This window comes from Triturus cristatus, chromosome 3_2 (assembly GCF_964204655.1).
Source record: "Triturus cristatus chromosome 3_2, aTriCri1.1, whole genome shotgun sequence".
Lineage (NCBI taxonomy): Eukaryota > Metazoa > Chordata > Amphibia > Caudata > Salamandridae > Triturus > Triturus cristatus.
In genome coordinates, this window is record NC_140584.1 from 925,156,945 (window position 1) to 925,181,355 (window position 24,411).

Here is a 24,411-nt window from a genome sequence, read left to right on the forward strand (position 1 = left end):
TTCTAAGGTTTTTTAAATGCTAATGCTACCTCCAGTAAGTGCTACAGAGCTCCGTTGCAGAGTGGTGTAAAAAGGGGCGTGGTCTCAGACCACCACTCTGCAACGCAGCTCCCTGGCGCGTACTGGAGGTACCTGGTGAGCTAGTTGGCCCCAGGGACCCTTAGGATTGAAGGGAACTTAATCCTCCAACTTAAAATGCGCCACAGGGCACGTTTGCACACTTGTCAAATCAGGCCACGCCCCCTCCCTGCACCACTGTGCAAACGAGCCCCCTGGTGCGTTGTAAATTGGGGGATTGAATCCCCTTGAGTCCTAAGGGTCCCTGGGTTCCAACTAGCCCACCAGGTACCTCCAGTAAACGCCGCAGAGCTGCGTTGCAGAGAGGTGTAAAAAGGGGCATGGCCTCGGACCACCTCTCTGCAAGGCAGCCCTGTGGCGCATACTGGAGGTACCTGGTGGGCTAGTTGTATTGAAGGGGAATTAATTCCCCAACTTAAAAGGCGCCACAAAAGTTTGTTTTTTTTAGAAGGGGGCTGTGTGGCCCCCTTTTTTTGGGCCTGGGGACCCATCCCCCAGGGCCTGACCCCCCAAAAACTAATCTAAACGGGAAGGGGGTCGCGTGCCCCCCCCCCCTCCCATTGCCAATTTCGGCCCGGGGACCCCATCTCTGGGGCATGGTCACATATATATTATTTTTTTTAAGGAGGGGGGCTGCATGGCCCCCCTCCTGAGGCCTCTATTGGCCCTGGGGATCCCATCCCCCGGGGCCGGCCTTTATTTTTGGGGGAGGGGGTCCGCGTGGCCCGGCTCCCGGGCCACTTCTGGTCACGGGGACTCCATCCCCCTGGGCCTGGCCATCTTTTTTAAATTTATTTTTGGGAGGGTGGTTCGCGTGGCCCCCCTCCTCAGGCCAACTATGGCACCAGGGACCGCATCCCCCGGGGCCGGCCTGCCTTTTAACATTTTTTTTATTGTAATGGGGAGGGGGGCCATGTGGCCCCCCCTCCTGAGCCACTTCTGGCCCCGGGGACCCCATCACCCGGGGCCTGGCCGCCTCATTGGGGACCTTGGGGGGAGCCCCAATGCCACTACGCTCCCTGCCGGCTCCTTGCCTCCTGTGGGAGCCGGCATTGCTTTTCCACACATTGAGGTGCTAACATGCAGCTTCCTGTGTGGAAAAGCAGGTTTCCCTGCTCTCGCTACAATGAAGCAAAGCGGAGTTTGCAAAGACAGGGCGGGAGCTGGACGGCTCCCGCCCTGTCTTTGCAAACAGCAGTGTCCCGGGGGTGGGCACCTCCGGACACTGCAGGAGCCGGCCCTGGGGGGTGGCAGTCCCCAGCACCAAGGAGGGCTCCAGGAGGGGGGCCGCGTGGCTGCCCTCCCAACGTGTGCACAGCCCCGGGGCTGTAGGGGGCTGTAACGGGCCCCCGCATTTGCCTCTTAGAGCCCCAGGGAGGTGGCGGTCCCCCTGGGCATGCGGGGGTGCTCGCCCCCCACAGGTTTTTTTTTAATAAAAAAAGAAGGCCTGGGGGTGGCGGTCCCTGGGGCTGGGGGGTCTGTGTGCCCCCCGCGAATATCATATTTGACAATTTCCCCGGGGGGTGGCGGTGCCCGGGGGTTGGGGGGCCCTTGGAGGCCCTTCACAAATTAAACAAGCCCCAGGGCTGCGGGAAGCCCGCATGCCCTCCCGCATATTAGAAACAGCCCTGGGGAGGTGGCGGTCCCAGGGGCTATGGGGCCCCCCGCGGGCCCCACGAAATTAATGGATAATGCCCCCGAGATCTGGCCCACCCGGGGGCCTATAGAAAACAAAGCGCGGGAGCCAGAGCTTCGTTTAAAAAAAAGAATTTTGGGAGATTCGCAATCCCAACGCGATTTCTGCTGAAATTATACAAAAAAATGCTTTTTTGGCCCTGGGGGGTCAGGGTGTTTCTACCCTGCACCCTTTTCTTGTTTTTCACCTTTGTTTTTACTGTTTTCTTGTGACTCGGTTCTACCGAGTCACAAGATGGCTGCCAACATTTCCTGGTTTGGAGTGTTGGCAGCCAATCACAGTGAAGCCCGTGGTCAGGAGGGTTCGCGAGTCCACCGCGTCCCTAGATATCGAAACTTTTATTTCACAACTACTGAACGGATATACACCATTTAAAAAGGACGCTTTCTGAACCAAGCACTACCTTTTTGCCAAATTTGGTGTAATTCCGTTCAGCAGTTCGGGTTGTTGGCGTGCCTAAAGTTTCCTATGGGAAATTGATTTTCCGACCACAAATTTTTTAATTTCTCAACTACCGAAAGGATTTACCATATTTAACAAAAAGGACTCTTTCTGAACCAAGGGCTACCTTTTTGCCAAATTTGGTATAATTCCGTTCAGCAGTTGGGGCTGTAGCCGCGTCTAAACTTTCCAATGGAAAATAACATGGGGAAAACACGTTTTGAGACCCCCCTTTTTTTTCGGCCCCCACTTCACAAATCACCCCGAAACTTTCAAGACAGGAGCTGATCGGTGCGCCCCACTAGTTTCGAAAATTTCTCAAAGATTCGTCAAACGACGCCAAAGTTATTAGGAATACAAAAAATGCTTTTCCTATGGAAAATAGGTCCTAACTATAACTACCTACTGGCGATTGCCCATAGGATATATATATATATATATATATATATATATATATATATATATAATCAATCAAAAGCCTCAGAAAAGGGTCATTTCGGGACCGAGCCCATTGTTAGGTGGTGCATGGCGCCGGTAAGCCCAAAACCGGCAATTTCAATAATCCACGAGTGTGATCAAGACTTTTGTCGAAACGTGTAACGAGCAATAAACTAGCTACCTGCATTGCAACCTGAGACTTCGAGTGTGCGTTTACTTGAAACTCATTTTGGATTATATATATATGTATGTATGTGTATATATATATTCACTGAAAAAAACATAGGTTTCACACATGTTCTAGTTAGCTGGACATTTCACTCGTAAAAAACCATTGAAATTCCCCCGTTATAGTTAGTTCAGCTAACTATAACTCGCGCGACCGCAATCCACTGCTGATGACATCACATGTTACATCACTCATGACATGCTCAGTGACATCACTCATGACATCACTGATGACATCTCCAATGACTATAACTATAACGGGGGAATTTCAATGGTTTTGTACGAGTGAAAAGTCCAGCAAACTAGAACGCCCCTGAAACCTATGGTTTTTTCAGTGAATTTCAAAGGTTTTTTAAATGCTAATTTCTAACTATGTGACGTCATCAGCAGTGGATTGCGGTCGCGCGAGTTATAGTTAGCTGAACTAACTATAACGGGGGAATTTCAATGGTTTTTTACGAGTGACATGTCCAGCTAACTATAACATGTGTGAAACCTATGGTTTTTTCAGTGAATTTGCAAGGTTTTTTAAATGCTAATTCCGAACTATAACGTGTGTGAAACCTATGGTTTTTTCAGTGAATTTGCAAGGTTTTTAAAATGCTAATTCCTAAGTGTGAAACCTATATCTTCCATAAACTTATAAACAGTTTTTTTTTTTGTTTTTTTAAAAGTTTTTCACCGTGCGCGCACGGTGCACGCACCGTCTTCGTGTGCGCATGCGTGCGTGCTCCGTGTGCGCATGCGTACGTGCTCCGTGTGCGCATGCGTACGTGCTCCGTGTACGCATGCGTGCTCCGTGCGCGCATGCGTACGTGCTCCGTGTGCTTGCGTGCTCCGTGCGTGCTCCGTGCGGCCGTGCTCCTTACGCGCATGCGCGCGTGCTCCGTGCGCGCACGGTGCGCGCACGGCAAGTCATGTGATTACGAAACAACACTTTTCATTGGTTCAAAGTAGTTTCAGTTCCAGAATCTTCCAACACCACACCCACTCCCCTCATTATTACTTCTTATTTACTGGGAGAAGGAGCTGAACTGCTTTTCTTGCACCTGAAAATGGCAGACAGGACACTTCTTCAGGGAGTGAGGAGGAGACCTTTGTGCCCTCAAGGCAGAGGAAACAGAAGGACTCATTTATTTGGCAATTTTTTACTTTTCCAGAGGGTCAGAAGAAGGTGAGTGCTCCTAAAGTCACCTGCACTGTTTGTGGAGTGGTCTTATCTAGAGGAGACCCTAAAAAAAAATACTCCTTTAGTATTTACTCCATGATAAGGCACTTTAAAGCAATGCATCCTGTGGCTTATGCTCGGGCTGCAAGAGACAACCCTCCAGCAGCTCAGCCGAGCACATCATCTGCAGCCGCAGCTCAGCCGAGCACATCATCTGCAGCCGCAGCTTCACCTGCTTCTCGACCTCTGGATATGCACCCTCTGTTCCAGAAGGTGCATATATGGTGCAATGTGTGCAATGCTGTTCTGGTGAATAGTTTTTCATTTTTTTTTTTTTTTTTTTTTTTGCTGCTCGACAAAAAACAGTTCTTTTCAGAACTCACTTCACTTCTCCAAGAAGAGCTATATTCCTAATATACTGTGTTGTAATTTTTTTAATTAATTTTTTGCCACCGTGCGCGCACCCCGCGAGTTTTTTAAGAAAATATTAAATGTTTTTTTCACCCTATGGGGTCCTTCAGGGACCCCCTGACAAAGGCTAGGGGGTCAGGAACTCTCTACCCTGCCCCCTTTTCATGTTCTCCACCTTTCTGTTTCACTGTCACAGACAAAATGGCGGCCGACACTTCCTGATTTCGACCGATTCGAATGTTGACTGACATGAATCCTACCTCTTTGCCAAATTTCAAGTAATTCTCTTCAGCCGTTCGGGCTGTACCTTCGGCTAAAGGTCCTATGGGAAAATGCATGGGGAAAACGTGTTTTGGGACCCCCCCTTTTTTCTCTGCCCCCGCTTGACGAATCACCCCGAGACTTTCAGGGTAGGAGCTGAGCGGAGCGCCCCATTAGTTTTGAAAATTTCGCGAGGATTCGTCAACCGGCGCCAAAGTTATTCAAAATAGAATTTTCAGATTTCCTATGGAAACCCGGTCCTAACTATAACTATCTACTGGCGACCGCCAGTAGATAATATATGTGTATATATATATATATATATATATATATATATATATATATATATATATATATATATATTATATATATATATTTACGTTTCACCAAGTACTGACAGTACTAATGCACTCTTATCAGGAACAAGGAAGTGGAAAGGTTATAGCAGTTAAACCGCAACATTGTTTCAATGAGGGAACGAGCGGGCGAGAAGCTATTGGATTAATTGTACAAAGGAATACCGGTCAAAGGACATAACGCAAAGACTGATAAGGATCACAAAAAAGCTTCAAGAGGGCAAGCATTAGTAACAGCAGAAATATGGAACGAAGGGAAGCAAAGAGGAATGAACTCCTGAGTGACATGTTTGATAAAGGCCAGTGAACGAAAGAGACAAGTACAACCTCTACAACTGCAAAAACGGATGTGAAAAGCAAATTAAGACAGTGGGAAAAACAAAGCCGCAAGGAAATTAATAAAGCATGGGAACTCATCACTCTTAAAAAATAATTGGAGGTACAACGTGTTCCAAGGGGTCTCAGAATAATGCTCATGCCCAATAATCAAGACACCACGAATGAACTATTGCAGGAATGGGGAGAGTTCATATTAAAATCGTCATTGGGTTTAATTGAAATCTTGGTTAAACACATTGAGATAGGTTTGGAAAAAATTAAATCACAACTTCAGGAAACAGAAAAAGAAATATCGCAATTGAAGTTAACTACTGAGATGAATAAATTTAAAGATGAGTTGGAGATCCAAATTGAAAGACATGAGGACACAGTAAGGGAAAGGAAACACTCTAAATTTATACGAGACTCAAATGACTATGCGGAAGGCCGAATATTTACTTTTGCAAGAAAGTTTGATGGACTAAAAGAACAAATGTCTTGGAACAGCATGAGTAGTTTATCGAGTAACGCGTCCTCATTAGTCTCTGCGGATTCAAATGAAGGGGAATCTACATCAATCGGTGACACAGTGAAAATGTCTTTTTTAGGGGACATGCGCCTCGTTCTGCAGCAAAGACAGTGGGAACAAAATCGCCCCATGCAGCAACAGCAACAAAGAGGAAGAGGAAGAGGACGGCAATGGCCGGAAAGAAACCGCAGAGTAGAGGAAAAAGGTGCAAGTGGTGGTGCGGAAAAAATTGGCACGGAAACAAGGAGCATGCGCCAGAGACAGAAACGATAAACGATGAATTACAAATAGTAAACCTGTCCAGAAGATCCATAAATGAAACAGAGACACGTTTACTAAAGAGGGGCATCAACTTCTGCCCAAAAAGCCGAATAGATCTGGCACAAATACGAATAGATCTTTACTTATACATCAGAAAAATCAAACTTGCCAAAGTATTCAAAGAAGCGACATACAAACAACTGAATAAAACAACACGAGCAGAAACAACTGGAGGCCTTCAAGCGAAAGACTCAGACGCGTTCCTAACCCTAATTAATTTGGACACAACAGAGAGTGAAGATATGCCCCTGGAAGAAGCTTGCAGACAAACTGGGAGAGGCCTCAGTGGAAAGAAGCCCAAATCGAAATTTTACCCCCAACTAGTTCATGGAAATAAAATTGATCTATTTCAAGAGGCAGTAATTCAAGACTTGTACAAATTGAAACATTCCAAATATGACGATAACCTAACGAAAGAAGAAAGAGAAGCCCTCAAAACATTATCAACAGATGACCAAATTGAGATCAAAATGGCCGACAAGGGCGGCAACATAGTGATATGGGAACGGACGGCATACATAACAGAGGCACACCGCCAACTAAGAGAAACCCAATACTATGAAAAACTAACAAGTAATCCTACCATAGCAATTAAAAAATGGTGCATGAGAAACTTTCAGAATGGGTATCATTTGGCTTAATTGATGAAGATGAGCGAAAATTCCTGACGGTGACACATCCAATAACATCGACAATTTACTTCCTGCCTAAACTGCATAAAGATCAAAAGAAACCCCCTGGAAGACCAATATTATCAGCAAAGGGATCTTTGCTGGAACCTTTGGCGAATTTTATAGATCACTTTTTGAGGCCTTATGTGACGCAATTAAGCTCATACATACAAGACACCACGGATCTTCTGAGATCGTTACAAAACCCACCATGGCAGGCATCATATCAATTAATAACGATGGATGTCATAGCTCTGTATACAAATATAGGGAATGACATGGGCATGAAAGCATGCAATTTCTTCCTTCAGGAAAGAAACATAACTTACAGCAATCGCAACAAAATGCTGTTGGAAATGATATCCATTTGCCTCAATCAAAACATCTTCGTTTTTGGTGAAGAAATATTCCGTCAAAACAGCGGGACCGCTATGGGATTTTCCTTCAGTCCTAGTTATGCCTGCCTAGCCATGGGATGGTGGGAACAGGAACATGCGTGGAACACAATGAATGATCAAGCAGTGAATAAAATCGTCAGTTGGAAAAGATACATCGACGATTTGCTAATAATCTGGGATGGCACAGCGACGGAATTCCAGGAATATTTCGATGTGATCAATAACTGCACAAAAGATTTGAAATTTACTTATACAATAAGTAAGGAAAGAGTTATTTTCCTGGATACAGAAATCTATATCAAGAACAATGAGATTCAGACGACGCTACATAGAAAGGTAACGGCAACAAATGCCACCCTGGAAGCGACTAGCTTTCATCAGAGTTCCTTAATTTCCAGCATCCCATACGGAGAATTTCTAAGGATCCGCAGGATCTGCAGTGAGGAAACAGAATGGCAAATTCACAGCGAGAAAACAGCAAAACGTTTCATGAGGAGGCAATACAAACCAGGAATAGTAACCAAATGCTGGGAAAGAACTAACGAAAGAACACGAGAGGATTGCCTAGCGGTGAAACAAGTGAACAACAGTGAGAAAACGGAACCAATACGAATGATTATGGATTATGCACAAGAAAGCAACCAAATTGAAAAAATCTTGAGAAAAAATTGGAAGATTCTGCAATTGGATAGCACGGTTAAAGACATAGTGGGGAGTCATCCCACAGTGACTTATAGAAGAGCAAAAAACCTGAAGGACCATTTGATTCACAGTCATTTCAGAGGCAAAAAAAAGGAAGACACATGGCTGAAAACAAAAGGGTTTGTAAAATGCCATTCATGCAAAATGTGCCAAATAGCCAAACCCATCAAAGAAGTGAAATTGGCCAACAATAAAGTCTGGGAAATTCGTCAATTAATCACCTGCAAGACGCAATACACAGTATATGTGTTGGAATGCCCCTGCCCACAAAGGTACGTGGGAAGTACCATCTGTGAATTAAAGAAAAGAATAATGGAGCATGTGAGGGCAACTATCCATAAAGACCGAACTAATGCGGTATCAAAACATATGGAGCAGTTTCACCAAGGAGATCGGAAGAAGTTAAGATTCTTTGGAATAGAGACAATTCCAAAAAGAGAACGCGGTGGAGATCGGGAGAAGTTGTTGCGCCAGAAGGAATCGCGTTACATCTTAAACCTGAGAACTCTTAGTCCTCATGGCCTGAGTCAATCAGAGGAGTTATACATTCATTTATAAAACATCAATAGAAAAATACAAATAATGTGGGGATACAATGAAATGAATCACGGACCGAGGAAAAAAATCGACAATGCAACAAGAGAGGACAACATCTGAGGAACATGAAAGGAAATAAAAATAGAAAAAAAGAAGAAGTAACTTTATTGACAAACCTACAGAAAAACATTCTAAATAACAATCAAAGAAAAGCATTGCAAAAACATTGCATGATGGATGCCGTAATTAATGAAATAAAATCACAAAGAGCAATTGTATCCCTGAAAACCATCTAATCAAATAACTTCAAGATTAACGTACGGTCAAGCAGGAGTGAAATGTGGAAACGAACTCATTCTCTTCAAAGAAACCGCTGGCAACTACATTGACCATAAGGCAAAGGGCCAGTAAGAACACAGGAAATGACATCATAGCAACTCGATTGCTTTTTAATGAGACTTAGTCAGTGGGCGAGTTGATCGTGAGCAAGGTGTCAGGAGGCATCGAAACGCGTAGATCAAGTTCTGCTAACTATGCCCTAATGTAAAGAAAAAAATAAATGCGTTATTTGTCACTTTGAGAGTGCGGCCCGTTTTTCTTCCTGGCTAGGAAGATTGTGTGCACAATACGGAGCGGTGTGGTTCAACCGCAGGAGAACGCACCCGCGTGGAGCGCTGCGAAAACCGGCTCACAGGAACCAAATTTGGAGGATATATATATATATATATATATATATATATATATATATATATATATATATATATATATTCACTGAAAAAACCATAGGTTTCAGGGGTGTTATAGTTAGCTGGACATTTCCCTCATACAAAACCCTAGAAATTCCCCTGTTATAGTTAGTTCAGCTAACTATAACTCACGCCCCCGCAATGCACTGCTGATGACGTCACTTGTAGAGTCAGTTACGCACCTAGAAAATCATCTATTCACACACTTGTACAGCCACTCATTCTTCCACAGGCCTTTCACTATAAATATATAAAACATATTTAAACTTTACAGAAACACAGTCACTGGATGACGTCATCAGTGATGTCATCGGTGATGTCATTTGAGATGTCATTAGTGATGTCATCAGTGATGTCACTGACCATGTCATGAGTGATGTAATATGTGACGTCATCAGCAGTGCATTGCGGGGGCGCGAGTGCCAATTCCAATTCCTAACTATAACGTGCATGAAACCTCTGGTTTTTTCAGTGAATTTCAAAGGTTTTTTAAATGCTAATTCCTATCTATAACTTATCTCTGAAGATATCATGTTTAATGATTTTGATTGGATTTGTATATTTTTCAAATTCAGTGTGTCAATTTAATTACATTTTTCTTAAAAATACTTTTTTATCACCATTTTTTAAACTTATTTTTTCAATTAATTCTTTTAACAATTAAAAAATATTATTTGAACTTAATGGGTTTTTCAAACATTTTTTTTATATTTTTAAAAAATATTTTTTTAATTATATGTTCAAAACTTTATTTTATATTTTTTTCAATGTTTTTGGATCCGCGCACCCTATGCGCACCGTTCTCGATCCCTACGCTATAGCATCCGCGCATGGTATGCGTCGGGTACGTGGTAAGTGCACGATTCCAATGCGACCGGTACGCGACTCCCAGCCTATACGCGACACGTTCGTTGTACGTAACGCGACGTTTACGTGTGTCTGCGATGCTTCATCTGCGTCTGACGCGGTAGGTGCGCTGATCCTGCGAAGTATTTGACATTTAAAAAAACATATTTATGTATTTCATGTGAATATAAATTGAAGACAAACTCTAAACTAGTCTTAAAAGTAATATATTTTTACATCTAATCCTATAACTTTTTTTAATTCAATTTCGCGGATGCGCGCTGGGTGCGTGCTGTGTACGCGCAGGGTGCGCGGATCCCATGTGACCTGCAAAAAAAGAGATTTGATTGGTTCATTACACTTCCTCTTCTAACTATTGAAAGACACCACCCATTTCAATCATTCTTCTTTGACCTTGTTTAGAGGACCATCTCTTTGAAGAGAAGAAGATTTTTTAGACTAAGTTTACACTTAGCTCTAACTTTTTTCAACCAAAAATGGCTTCAGGGCAGCAGGCATCACCTGCATCTCCTCATATTTCTGAGGATGAATTTTTGGAGGAGGCACTACCCAAAGAACGTTTTTCTTCAGTGATGAGGACCTTTTTTACTTTTCCCGAGGGGCAGAATAAGACCAATGTCACCTTGGTCACGTGCAAGATTTGCAAAAGAGTCCTGTCGCGAGGGGATCCTAACAAGAAATACTCGTGCGGCACGGCAGGTATGATGAAGCACATGAGGACCCTTCATCCAAACAATCTTGCACGAGAAGAGTGCCGACGGATGAGAAACACTCCTGCTCCTGGCCTTCCACCTCATCGCAGCCGAGCACATCAAGAGTGCATCCATCAACCCAAACCTTGGACATCCGTCCTCAATTTCAATTTTTAAAAGTGCTGTGCACGAAGTGCAATGCGACTTTGTGCTATGGTGAGCAGGATCGATCTGATCTGCCGGCGGCAAGAAAGTCACATTTGCTAGTTTTTTCTTTTTGTTTTTTTTTATTGTTCCCTGAAGTTCATTGTTTGGTTTCTCCTGGGGTTTTTTTTTCAGAAAAACCAAAAAAATCACAAAATTGTTAGAAAAACCAAAAAAAAATATAAAAGAAGAAAGAAGGAAAAAAAAGTAATTGTAAGAACTAACTTTCCTGTTTAAAAAAAGAGCTCAATTTCTTTGTTAGTGTGTGAAAGTTTAGATGAATGTATGTGTAGTACGTGCAATCCGCCCGGAAGGTGGCGGCTGGTTGGGCGGGGGTGAAGCTGGCTGCGTCCTACTCCTCATATGCTCGGGGGGTTATAATTCTGGTCAAGAAAAATGTTCCCTTTGTGCCCCAACTGGTTGATGCTGATACAGACGGCAGGTACGTTATAGCTCATGGCACACTCTATAATATGCCGTTAACAATTGTTAATATATACGGTCCAAATACAGATGACCCGGGTTTCTTTGATGCTCTTTGGAGTAAGCTTGCCAATATCCAATGTGCGACTGTTGTGTTTGGAGGGGACTGCAATGCGGTACTGGATCCTGCACTGGATAGAAAAACCACAGTGGTCTGCCCTTCCCGAAGGGCTCTGGGTGCAGTATGGGAGGGAATGAGATCCCTGGGACTGGTGGACATTTGGCGACGGAGGCACACTCAGACCATGGAGGGAACGTGTCACTCATATGCAAGGCAGGCCTGGTCCCGTGTCGATTACTGGCTGGTAACGCCGGATGTTTGCGGTTGGGTGGTACAGGTTGGGCACTTACCTAGAACGCTGTCTGATCACTCTCCAGAGGCACTGGATATGGTGGTGCCTGCGCGAGTCCCGCCCCCCTTCCAGTGGCATATGCAGTCCACTTCCTTGCTGGACCCGGTGTTCAGGGAGGGGGTTCGTACGGCCATAACGGATTACTTCACAGTAAATACGGGATCGGTGACGACAATGGCGACACTATGGGAAGCATTTAAGGTGACCATTCGGGGTGAGTGCATTGGCCTACAGGCTGGAGTTTTGAGGTCTCTCCGTCGCACGATGGAGACTCTAGAGAGGGAACTGACGACTCTGGAGCACTCCTACAGTGTTCGGCCTAGCCCAGACATCCTGGCGCAGATAAAGGGAAAAATCTCAGCGTATAATGCTACTGCGGACCAAGAAATTAAGCATCTCTCCCGGCGTAGTAGGGCACGATATTATGGGGAGGGCGGAAGGCCGGGGAAATCACTTGCTTCTCGCATTCTTGATCCCCACCGTAGGGCGCATGTGTTACAAGGCATTCAGGTTGATGAGGAGGTCCGACAGGATGATGGCGGTATTTTAAGAGCATTTGCGGACTACTACACTGATATGTATAGTCACCGGCCCACGGCTGGACAGGGTGAGTTAGAACAATATTTAGATGACATCGCGTTAGTGTGGTTGTCGCGTAGACAACAGGAGTTTTTGATGCACCGCCTGACGCTTGGGGAGATCCAAGATGCTATCAAGGCGCTCCCTGGTGGTAAAGCAGCGGGCACCGATGGGCTGCCGGCTGAATTTTATAAAGAATATGCGGACCAATTGGCACCATGCCTGTTGCAACTCTATGAGGAGGCGTACGAGACTCAGTGCTTGCCGCCGACGCTTCGGGAGGCACTGGTGGTCGCCCTTCTTAAGCCTGATAAGCCACCTGATCAATGTGATTCGTACCGCCCACTGTCGCTAATAAATACTGACATCAAAATATTGGCAAAGGTACTGGCCACGAGGCTCCAGCTCCTACTTCCGGTTATGGTTCTTCCGGACCAGTCGGGGTTTGTCCCCGCCTGCTCCACATCCCACAATCTTCGTACCATTTTTGTGGTCATGCATGTATTGACCCCTGCACTCCCAGCAGTGGCGGTGCTCCTTGACGCTACCAAAGCGTTCGATTCTATAGGATTGTCATACATGTTAGCAGTCCTTCATCGTATGGGGGTCCCGTTCGTCTTTACGAACTGGATTATTATGCTGTATACTAAGCCGGAGGCTAGGGTGCGAATTAATGGGCATCTATCTGATAAGTTTGCGATCCACCGAGGTACGCGGCAGGGCTGCCCGTTGTCGCCTCTGCTGTTTGCGCTTGTGCTGGAGCCTCTGGCTTACATGGTGCGACAGCGACATGCTGCGTCGGTACTGCGCTTTTTGCAACGCCCACTGGCTGTTTCCATGTACGCGGATGACATGGTGCTGTATGTCCGTGAGCCGGAGCAGTATCTGGCGCCGCTTATCCGTGAATATGTCAGGTTTGAGCGTTTCTCTGGTCTGGGGATCAATTGGACCAAGTCCACTGTATTACCTCTTGCTGATAGCACCCAGCCTTTTGACATGAAATATCCATTGGTGTGGGGACTAGAGGCTGTTAAGTACTTAGGGGTGTGGCTGCATAGAGACTCCCAAGCGGTCATACAAGCAAATTTTGGTACTGCAGTTACCAAATTGGAGGAACAGGTGACTCGTTGGATCAAACTACCGTTCTCCTTTGCAGATCGAATAGCCTTGATGAAAATGGTAGTGCTCCCGTGCTTTCTATATTATTTTGTAACATCCCAGTACAACTTAACAAGTCCTTTTTTGACACTCTCCTCTCCCTCCTGATTACACTGGCGTGGGGAGGGAGGAAGTCCCGCCTTGGTTGGGGGACTCTCACCCTGCCTTACGCCCAGGGTGGGTTTGCGACGCCGGATTTTTATCTCTACTACCTCTGCGCACAGGCGCAATACGCTTATTATTGGCAACATGACCCGGCTTTCATCCCGCATGTGGCCGTGGAGGCGGGGGCGGTCCGTCCTCTGCCCCTTAAAGCGATGATTGTCAACACATATACGGTGCACGAGAAAGGGGAATTTGACATGGTGCAGACTACCGCTGGCACCTGGCGGGCATTGGGGCAGCGTGCGGGCAAATTGCTGCTCTATGCTCCGGGTATGCCGTTGCTCCACCATTCTGATCAATCGGTGACTCAGGAGACTGGTACACTGCGAACGCTGGCGGAGTTTGGGCCTCAACGTCATGGCGGACGTTTTCCCGGGAGGGCAATTTATAACCCTGGCAGACCTAGCGGCTCATGGCGAGGTGTCGGCCATGCAGCGCTTCGTCTATGCGAGATTGCGGTCTGCCATGCGTGCATATAATCCGCACTTCCCATCTGAACCGCTGACTCTTGGGGCACTGCAGTTGATTTATACGACTGCCTCTAGAGCGCGACTAGTGACCAGACTCTACAAGGAGTCCCAGAGGGAAGGGATCTCCGAGGGGTCAAAGGCCCTGGGCAATTGGAACAAGGTGCTTCCGGAACCTCTCACGGAGGAGGAGTGGCTGGATGGCTGTAGCTTGATGGGCCTCCTGACGCCGAATGGCAATCTAAGATTGGTACATTTCAAGTATCTGCATCAGATGTACTATACGCCAGCACAATTGTGCAAGTTTGGGCTCCTCCAATCTGATGCCTGTAAGCGATGTGGTGCATCTGGGGCAGACTTTATCATCTGGCGTGGGACTGTCCAAAGATATTTGCATATTGGGGTGAGGTGATTTAGAGTGCTTGGACAGATGATTGAGGAGCCGTTGGACTGCCACCCGCGACTATGCCTGTTGGGAGTTGGGGCTGCAGTGCGCCCTTTTAGCAAAAAACTAGTATCCATTGCCTTGCTCTTGGCTAAGCGACGTATTTCTCTCTGTTGGTAGAGCCGATTGGCTCCCATGGCCCACTTGTGGTTGCAGGACTTGGCATACTGCCGTGATCAGCTTACATGCTATGCGGAGGAGCCTCCTGCAGCCTCCAAACCAAGAGATATCTGGGGACCGCTCACATCGTATCTGCTCTCACTTAATAATGATTGATGTCTTGCTTGATAGTGGCACACAAGCCCTTTTTTATGTTTGCCTTTATAGGCTGCTGCCCTGTTTCCTGGTCTTGGGGCTCCGGGACTTCCTGGGACTATGCTACTGCAGCAATGTACGATCACTGTACCACTGCTAATTGTGTCTCTCTTTGTACTGATGTCTTGAATCTGTCCAATTATAACTTTGTGTTATGCATGACTAAATGTTTATAAAAATGCCTAATAAATAAATAATAAAATAAAATAAATGTATGTGTTGTACGTAATTGACTGAATGAATGCATTAGTAGCGTATGGTGAATATATAAGTGCAGAACTATGAGGAAGTGCTGCAGCATCACACAGTAACCTCTTTAACTACAGTGTGCTGTAGTACTTCCGAAGCACAGGGATGCAACATATGTACATAAATATGTTGCAAATCTATGCTTCGCTTCTCTCTGCACGGCTGCTTAAACTGCAGCCATGTGGTGACACAGGCACCCTTGCACCATAGTGCTAGGATATCTGTGTCATGTGCTGTTTGTTTTTCTGCGGGAAGACACACCTTCCTGCACAAAAACATGAGAAAATGCATTTTTCTCCTTCAATGTATGCTGAACATTTCAGCATGCATTGAAGATATAAAAATGTGGAGAAATGAAAACAATTCTCCTTGTTGTGCTTTCCTACACCAATTTTAGAATGGTGCAGCATTCACACACACATCAAGATTCATGATTTCTGATAAATCTAGACATGTGTCTTGTTCTATGAGTATTCAGTGCAATCATGCACAACAACACTTATAGAACACGCTTTCAACGCAAAGTGGTGTGCATAATGAGGTTGTATTTACATGGAGTATAAAAAGTGCACAGAGTGCCTTTTCCTCTCTTTGTAAATATGAAAGAGTGTCTTGCGCAATAACTTTGTTACAAAAAGTGACATATTTCCGTTTTTAAAATTCCTTGCGAATGATAGGTGAGCACAGAGTTTTGTCTGCAAAGATGTTCAAAGAAGAATGATTGAAATAATTGCGGTCCTTCAATAGCTAAAATAGGAAATATTATGAACCCCTCAAATCTCTTTTTTTTACAGGTCACATGATATCTGATTATGGTCAGATTTCAAAACTACATAGGTATAAACAGAGTGTTTTTAGAAACATGTTTCAACTTTGTAGCTTCTTGCAGACCTCCTCATTCTGCATATTGAGACTTAGTTAAACTTACCTTCACAGTAATAGGAATAAAAAATGGTACACATTTTTTCACATTTTCATTCCAATCTAAATTCATTAAAATTGCTTATTTTAAAATTTGGATCTGTGAAAGAAAAGGAAAAAAAAAATTATAACGTGTAATAATACATTTTTTACAACACAGCATAATTTCCACAAAGTAATTTTTGGGGCTTTTTTGCTGTTCTCAGAATATATTAAATTTCACTAAAAATAGTGATTTCAATCGTACTCATCACTTAACAGCGGGCAAAAAAAAAAACAATCTCAAAGATTGTTAAAAAAAACAACAACATGCTATTCTCAAAAAAAAAAAAAGATACAAATCACAAATATATAAAATGCATACAGCTAACAAAATTTTATAAGTTTAACTTACAAAAACTGTAAATGTTGTCGCTTTAACCCCTTCAGTGCCCCGCCCTTTCCCCCTCCTGTGCCGGGCGTTATATTAGCGGGCGGGGTTCATGACGAGATAGTCTCGTCATGGGCACAGCGCAACCGTGCTCCATGACGAGACTATCTCGTCATGGGCATAGAAGAGGTTAAAATATTCACCAAATCTAAGGATGAATTTTTGGAGGATGCACCACGCCCACAACGTTTTCCTTCAGTGGTGTGGAAATTTTCTACTTTTATCGAGGGGAAAACAAAGACCAATGCCACCTTCGTCACGCGCAAGATTTGCAAAAGAGTTCTGTTACGAGGGGATCCTAACAAAAAATACTCGTGCGGCACGGCAAGTATGATGAAACACCTAAGGACCCTTCATACAAACAATCTTGCAAGAGAAGAGTGCAAACAGATGAGAAACACTCCTGTTCTGTATCTGTAAAAAAGAATCACAAATAATTGTATATTAATAACTTTCAAATTTATATTATTCCATTACTGTACAAACACATTTTATATAAAAACTAACTAAGAAACTATAGCCCTGAACCACAAGTGTGACGATCGTTAAAACACTACATGCATAGTGCATACTACTTTGAAGCAGTTCATGCCCTAAAGCCTACCTCACTAAAAGACTACATGCTAACTGACTAAATGATTACAGTACTATAAGGAGACACTCTGGGTGAGTGACAGGGTGTTTGCTAGAAGTGTATGAATACTAACTAGGGGATTGAAGGTGTGAAAGGCAACTGTGTAGGTGATTAGAAGACTGCATCCATACTGGATAGGCATTTAAAGCAGTCCATGTGCTAAGGCCTGGCTCACTGCATGAGTACTTGGGTACTGACTGAATGATTAGAGTATAGCAAGGAGAGTGCCTAGGTGAATTTATAAGTGGTAGGCTTTTCGCACAGGGAATGGATTAGTACTTGGTACTGAATGGGTCACTAGAGGAGTGCAAAGGGAGTGACAGGATGTTTGCTGGACTGTATGGATACTGACTAGGGAATTGAAAGTGTGAAAGACAAGTGTCTAGGTGGTTAGAAGACTGCATACCTAGTGGATAGGGGTTTGAAGGAGTCCATGTGCTAAGGCCTGGCTCAGTGCATGAATACTTAGGCACTGACTGAATGATTAGAGTACTGCAAAGATAGTATCTTGGTGAATTTATAAGTGTTTGGGTTTTGGCACAGTGAAAGGATTAGTACATGGTGCTGAATGGGTCACTAGAGGACTACAAAGGGAGTTACAGGGTGTTTCCTGGAAGTGTATGGATACTGACTAGTGAATTGAAAATGTGAAAGATAAGAGAATAGTATGTTAGAAGACTGCATGCATACTGCATAGACATTTGAAGCAATCTATGTGGTAATGTATGGTTCACAACATGAGTACTTGGAAACTGACTAAATCATCAGACTACTGCTAGGTTAGCGCCTGGGTAAAACTTTTAAATTTTCAGTTCTGGCACAGTGAAGAGAATAGTACATGGTACTACACTTTAGTGTCAAACCCTGACTCATTTTATCAATGCATAAGCAAAGAATAGCTTCTAAAGCTACTAAAACTTGACAACATGACCGATTTTAAAACAGTTATCTGTCATCAAATACAATATGTTACCAAATGTTTCTATCACAATCCTTACCCAAATGTACACAGACTCACAGTGTGATTTTAGACCAGCAACACTATCCCTAGCAGTTTACCAAAACTCATTCACTAGTCTAGAAGAGGTAATGGTACTGCACACAATCTACATATTTAAGTACAGCACATTAGTGTCAAAGCATGACTCATTTAATCAACGCATAAGCAAAGACTGGCTTTTAATGCTACTAAAACTTGACAACATGACAGGTTTTAAAAGAGTTATCTGCTAAAAAACGATGTTACCAAATGCTTCTCTCACAGTGGTTCCCAAATGCACACTAACTCACAGTGTAATTCTAGACAAGCACCACTATCCCTAGGAGTTTACCAAAACTCATTCACTACAGTGCAAGTGGTAAGAGAACTGCACACAATCTACATATTTCAGGACTGCACTTTTGTGTCAAAGCCTGACTCATTTACTCAAAGCATAAGCAAAAACTGCCTTCTAATGCTACTAAAACTTGACAACAAGACAGGTTTTAAAACAGTTATCTGTCAGCAAATACACAATATTACCACATAATTCTCTCACAGTGGTTCCCAAATGCACACAGACTCACAGTGTGATTCTAGGCAAGCAACACTATCCCTAACAGCTTACCAAAACGCATTCACTACTGTGCAAGGGGTAAGGAGACTACACACAATCTACATTTTAAAGTACAGCACATTAGTGTCAAAGCATGACTTATTTTATCAATGCATAAGCAAAGACTGGCTTCTAATGCTACTAAAACTTGACAACATGACAGGTTTTAAAACCGTTATCTGTCAGCAAATACACGATGTTACCAAATGCTTCTCTCACAGTGGTTCCCAAATGCACACATACTCACTGTGTGATTCTAGACAAACAACACTATCCATTGCACTATACCAAAACACATTAATTCATCTAGAAGAAGTACTACATTTTAGTATAGAAACATAACATAACTCATTTCACAAATTCATAAACAATGACTGGTTTCTAATTCTACCAAAATATAAAAACAGCACAGTTATCTGTCTGCAAACACATGAAAAACACAAATGCTTATCACAGAATGGTTTCTACATGCACACACACTCACTGTCAATAAGATTGTAGAGAAAAAAAGTACTCCCTACACTTTAGCAGGAGAAATACATTAGTCTGATTAAAATCAAAATACTCTACATACATCCCCTCACAATTAAATAACTCACCTTTCAAGTTGTTTTGTAGATTAAGAAGTATATCAGTCACACACCATATTTTCTTTTACAGAATCTCTGCACTGTGCACCTCTCAGCAAAAACAAAGAATGGAAAAGTTTCCCTTTCATTTTCCACACATATACATGTAAACATCAAATCACAATCCTTCACATATAAACTCAAAAGCAAACACACATTTCTATTGGTTAAACATTTCAACCCTTTCCAACTGAAATACATTTCAACCCTTCCCCCAATCTGCCTTCTGCCTCTTACCATAGAAACAGGTCATGAAACACTGCACTGAGCACACAGGTCACAAGTTCAGCACACAATGTTACTAAACAAGACAGGAAGTGTGCTTGACTTTTCAACATATCAACTTATCATATATAATGTTCCTTACAATCTGTTTTTGTTAACCAATAAGAATCATACCTAAGCACCTCTAGAGGGTCAGAGTATTTCCATTCTGCCCCCTTTATATGTTTTACACACTTATTCCCCTTGCTTCTTCAGCCACGCTTCTACCGAGGCAGAAAATGGCCACCAACAGTTCCTGGTTTCGAATGTAGAGAGACACTCGACAGCCAATTAGCATTCAGCGCGCAATCGGGAGGGTGCACGCTTGGTTCGGGGAGGGTGCGCATACGGTGCGGGTAGGGTCCGCGGATCCTCCCCGGCCACAGATATTTATGTACTTTTAACTCTAATTTTCTCAGGAACTACTGAACGGATTCACACCATTTATGCAAAAGGCATGAGTCTGAACTAAGGACTATCTCTTTGCCAAATTTGGTGTCATTCCGTTCAGTGGTTCGGGCTGTAGCTGCGACAACAGATCCTATGGGAAATTGCATGGGGAAAACGTGTTTTGGGACCCCCCTTTTTTCTCGGCCCCCGCTTGACGAATCACCACAAAACTTTCAGGTTAGGAGCGGAGCTGGCCAAAAGTTTGGAAAATTTCGCGAGGATTCGTCAACCGGCGCCAGACTTATTGGGAATAGAATGTTGCGGATTTCCTATGGAAAATAGGTCCTAACTATAACTATCTACTGGCGACCGCCAGTAGATAATAATATAGATATATATATATATATATATATATATAATCATATTCTCAACAAGAAAAGCTGGTAAACACTGAGGCGCAACTGTGTTCTTAGAACATGAATAAAGCTCATAGTGCTACAAAAGCTGCAAAGTAACATGAATTATGTTTTTTTGTTGTGTTCTCGTTCAGTTTTCCCTATTTAGACCCCCCTGAAGAGAGGCACATCCTGGAGGCTCTGAAGCAGCTTTACCAGTGCGACGCTATTGACAGGTATGTGGCAGAATATCCCTTTTTAAGTCTAAATGCCAAAAATAGTAACTTGAACTAGTAGCCTTTCCGCTTTCCAGTTTTGAAAACTATCACTTCATTACAACAGGGTCACGTTCCTGGTATTTTGTCTGAAAAATAGGAATACATGTGTATATAACTGTGGTGGCCATTGCTCACAATGTATGCCGAGAGTGAAATAAAAAATACACACACACGTGTTTGCTAACTACTCCCCATGTATGCGTTTGTTTTATTTCACTTTGTGCATACATGGTAAGCAAATGCACCACCGTAATGGAAGTAATAGGGGTTAGCGTTATGGGGTAACTCATAGAACTAACATTTATATACCGTTTGTGTCTGTCACAAATCCATGTACCTCTGTAGAACTTTATGTTCGAGGCATATGAGCTGTAGATCATATGCTGTGCATAGATTGCCATTTAGTGTTGAGTCCAGATGTTTGCACTTTGTTTTTCTTCGAAGAAGTCTTTTCCAGTCACGAGGTAGGTGACTCCTCCTTTCGGTGATAGTGCACATGGGCGTCGACTCCATTGTTAGATTTTTTTTTTTCCGCCATTGGGTTCTGACGTCTATTATTGCGCTACCGTTCGACACCGTTCCTTCGGTTTCCCTCGGTGCGCAAGATACTCATCCTCTACGGTATTGTTTTCAAGCGCGTCTCCCTTTCTATCGCATATCATAATTACTTAAAATAATCTTTGAACGGAAAGTTCATGGAAGGCCGTCGGGCATACCCGCGTCGAGTCGACCTCCCTTCAAATTCTGCCCTCGGTGTCACGTGAAATACCCACACACCGACTCACACAAAGTGTGTAATCTGAGTTTGTTCCCCGAACACAGAGAACAAGACTGTGACTCGTGCTGGGCTTTCCGCTCGAAGAAAACACCTTGCGACCGTCGGGCTCGACGTCGCAACATGTAGAGCCAGCACACAAGCTCCATTCTGGACATCTTTGGTCAACAGTCGAACGAAGTGGCCGGCAAGGCCATGGGAACAGAGGAAGAGCAGGAGTCGGTCGCCATCTCAGAATTCGAATCCGACCTAGAGGAGGACATCCCACATGGTCAATGTACCATGAGGACACCTTCCCCCCTCATCCCTAGAAACAATTTCAATTAAAAAGAGGGCCCCGGAAGGCACTGAGATCGCGCTTCTGACGCCCCACACTCTGGCTTGACACCGAAGCCTACCAAAAAGCCTTCCAGCTCTGCAAAAAGACTCCCTCTAAACCGAGTTCGGAACCCAGACCTTCGGGGTCGAAACACAAGTCCGGCATCGACTCCCACCTTTCGGACCCAAAAAAATCATCAGATCCGAAGACATCAACGGTTTCGACTCTTTCACTGAAAATATCAGCGCAGAAACAGACAGAAGTGCAGAAAACAACTCCAAAACCCAGTTTCAATACCCCAATTGAGAAATCGGATCTGAAACATAAGCTTTTGTATATCCATCCACAGACTGGCCATATCACCACTAAAGTGACTCTAAAAAGAAGGACTGATGCAGAAGAAGAATATCACATCCCTTTAAAGAAGAGATCTGTTGGAACTAACCCTGCCCCTCCTCCTCTTCCTCCACTTATTCTTCTTTCATCACCACCTTCCCTTAAGCTTCAACCAATTTCACCTGAACATTCACCACCACATTCACCTGACAACCAGGATGATGGGGATGATGATCAGGATAGGGATGATAATCCGCCATTAGAAGACCCATGGGACGATTATAACACCAATTCGCCTACAGGCAATGATCCCGAACTGTACCCTACCAAACCCTCTCCACCAGATGATAGGTAGGCTACATTGAGTTACTGGGCAGAGATGCCAACTACCATGGGGTGAAGCTGCATAAGGAGTCATTAGAAGAGGATTTTCTCTTTGAAACCCTCAGTACCATACAGAAGTCATCAAATACACTACCCATGCTTAAAGGGATGGTCAGGCATGTAGATGACATTTTTAATGACCTAGTCAGAGCTTGTATTCTAATCCCTAGAGTGGACAAAAAGTACAAGCCAGCACCATCGCACCCAGTGTGTATATATAGGGGTACTATTGCCACTAGACTCCCTGGTTGTGTCCAATGCAAGAAAGAGCCAACTCCCAGACAACAGGAGAGTCTCCACCTCCTGATAAGGAATCAAAACTTATTGACGCTTCTGGGAAAAGAGTAGCTTCTCAAGCAGCCAATTTCTGACATGTCTCCAACACTCAGGCACTGTTAGCGCGATACGACTATGCGCACTGGGATGAAATAGAACAACTGATCCAATATTTACCCCGGAACACAAATCAAAAGCACAAGATCTGGTTCATGAAGGGCAACTTATTTCTAACAATCAAAACAGATGCTCTCTAGATGCTGCAGAAACTGCTGCTAGAGCTATAAACACTAGTGTCCTTTTAAGGAGGCATGCCTGGCTCCGAATATCTGGTTTCAAACTAGAGGTTCAAGCCTTCATTTTAAATACCCCATTCGATAGGGAACATCTATTTGGCCCAGTGATAGATTCTTCACTTGAGAAAATGAAGAAAGATACTGAGGTAGCCAAATCTATGGGAACCCTTCACTTCACACAGGGTCGTGCTTCTTTTCGATGCTCCTTTTTCCGAGGAGGTTCCAAAAATACCTCATCAGAAGCCACCTCCACCTATAAGGGCAATAACCAACCCTCTCCATCTAGAGGTTATTTCAGGGGAGGTTAAAGGGGTAACAACGGTAAGGACAAGGGCCGGGGTTCAAACACACGCAACTCCCCCGCCAACACAAAGCAGTGACTTGCCTTCACTTTCCCCCCCCCCCCCCCCCGACCACTCAACACCTGTCGGGGGAAGACAGTTAGATTTTCTACCAATCTGGCAATCAATAACAACAGACAATTGGGTACTCCAAATGATCTGTTCTGGTTACTGCCTGGAATTTATCAAAACGCCTCCAAATATTCCACCAAAGCCACAAAACTATCACTAGACCATCTATACCTCCTCAAATAAGAGGTTCAGTCCCTACTTCTAAAAGGGGCTATAGAGCCTATGCCGCCCCAACATCACGGATCGGGTGTGTACTCCTTTTATTTCTTGATTCCCAAAAAAGACGGTTCTCTCAGACCAATTTTAGTTCTCAGAGAACTCAACTGGTACATTCCGTCAGACCATTTCCACATGGTGACACTTCAACAGGTACTTCCTCTACTACAGAAAGGTGACTTTCTATCTACTATAGATCCAAAAGACGCCTACTTTCATATACCAGTTCACCCGGCTCATTGTGAGTTCCTCTGGTTTGTGGTAGCGGGTCAACACTATCAGTTCAGGGTACTGCCATTCGGTGTCACCACCGCCCCCAGAGTCTTCACAAACTGTCTAGCGGTAGTAACTGCTCACCTAAGGAGACAAAGCATCCACGTCTTCCCGTACTTGGATGACTGGCTCATCAAAGCCAACACGTACCAGCAATGTCTGCAGCACACTTTCAGAACAATTCTTTTTCTGCATCAACTAGGGTTCACAATCAATGTACCAAAGTTACATTTCCAACCAACCAATACAAAGGACTACCTAGGGGCCACAATAGATACTCAAAAAACTCTCCCAGCTCAGCCAGAATTTGA

The 24,411-nt window shown here is 44.0% G+C and overlaps 1 protein-coding gene across 1 annotated transcript in view; it reads left to right on the forward strand.

Moving 5' to 3' along the window:
- The window catches only part of DHX40 (DEAH-box helicase 40), a 332,526-nt gene that overhangs the window by 175,410 nt on the left and 132,705 nt on the right, over positions 1–24,411 (forward strand). Inside the window, exon 11 of the mRNA XM_085649399.1 lies at positions 20,690–20,770. Within this exon, the coding sequence (XP_085505525.1) occupies positions 20,690–20,770 (81 nt within the window). The remainder of the gene's footprint in view (positions 1–20,689; positions 20,771–24,411) is intronic.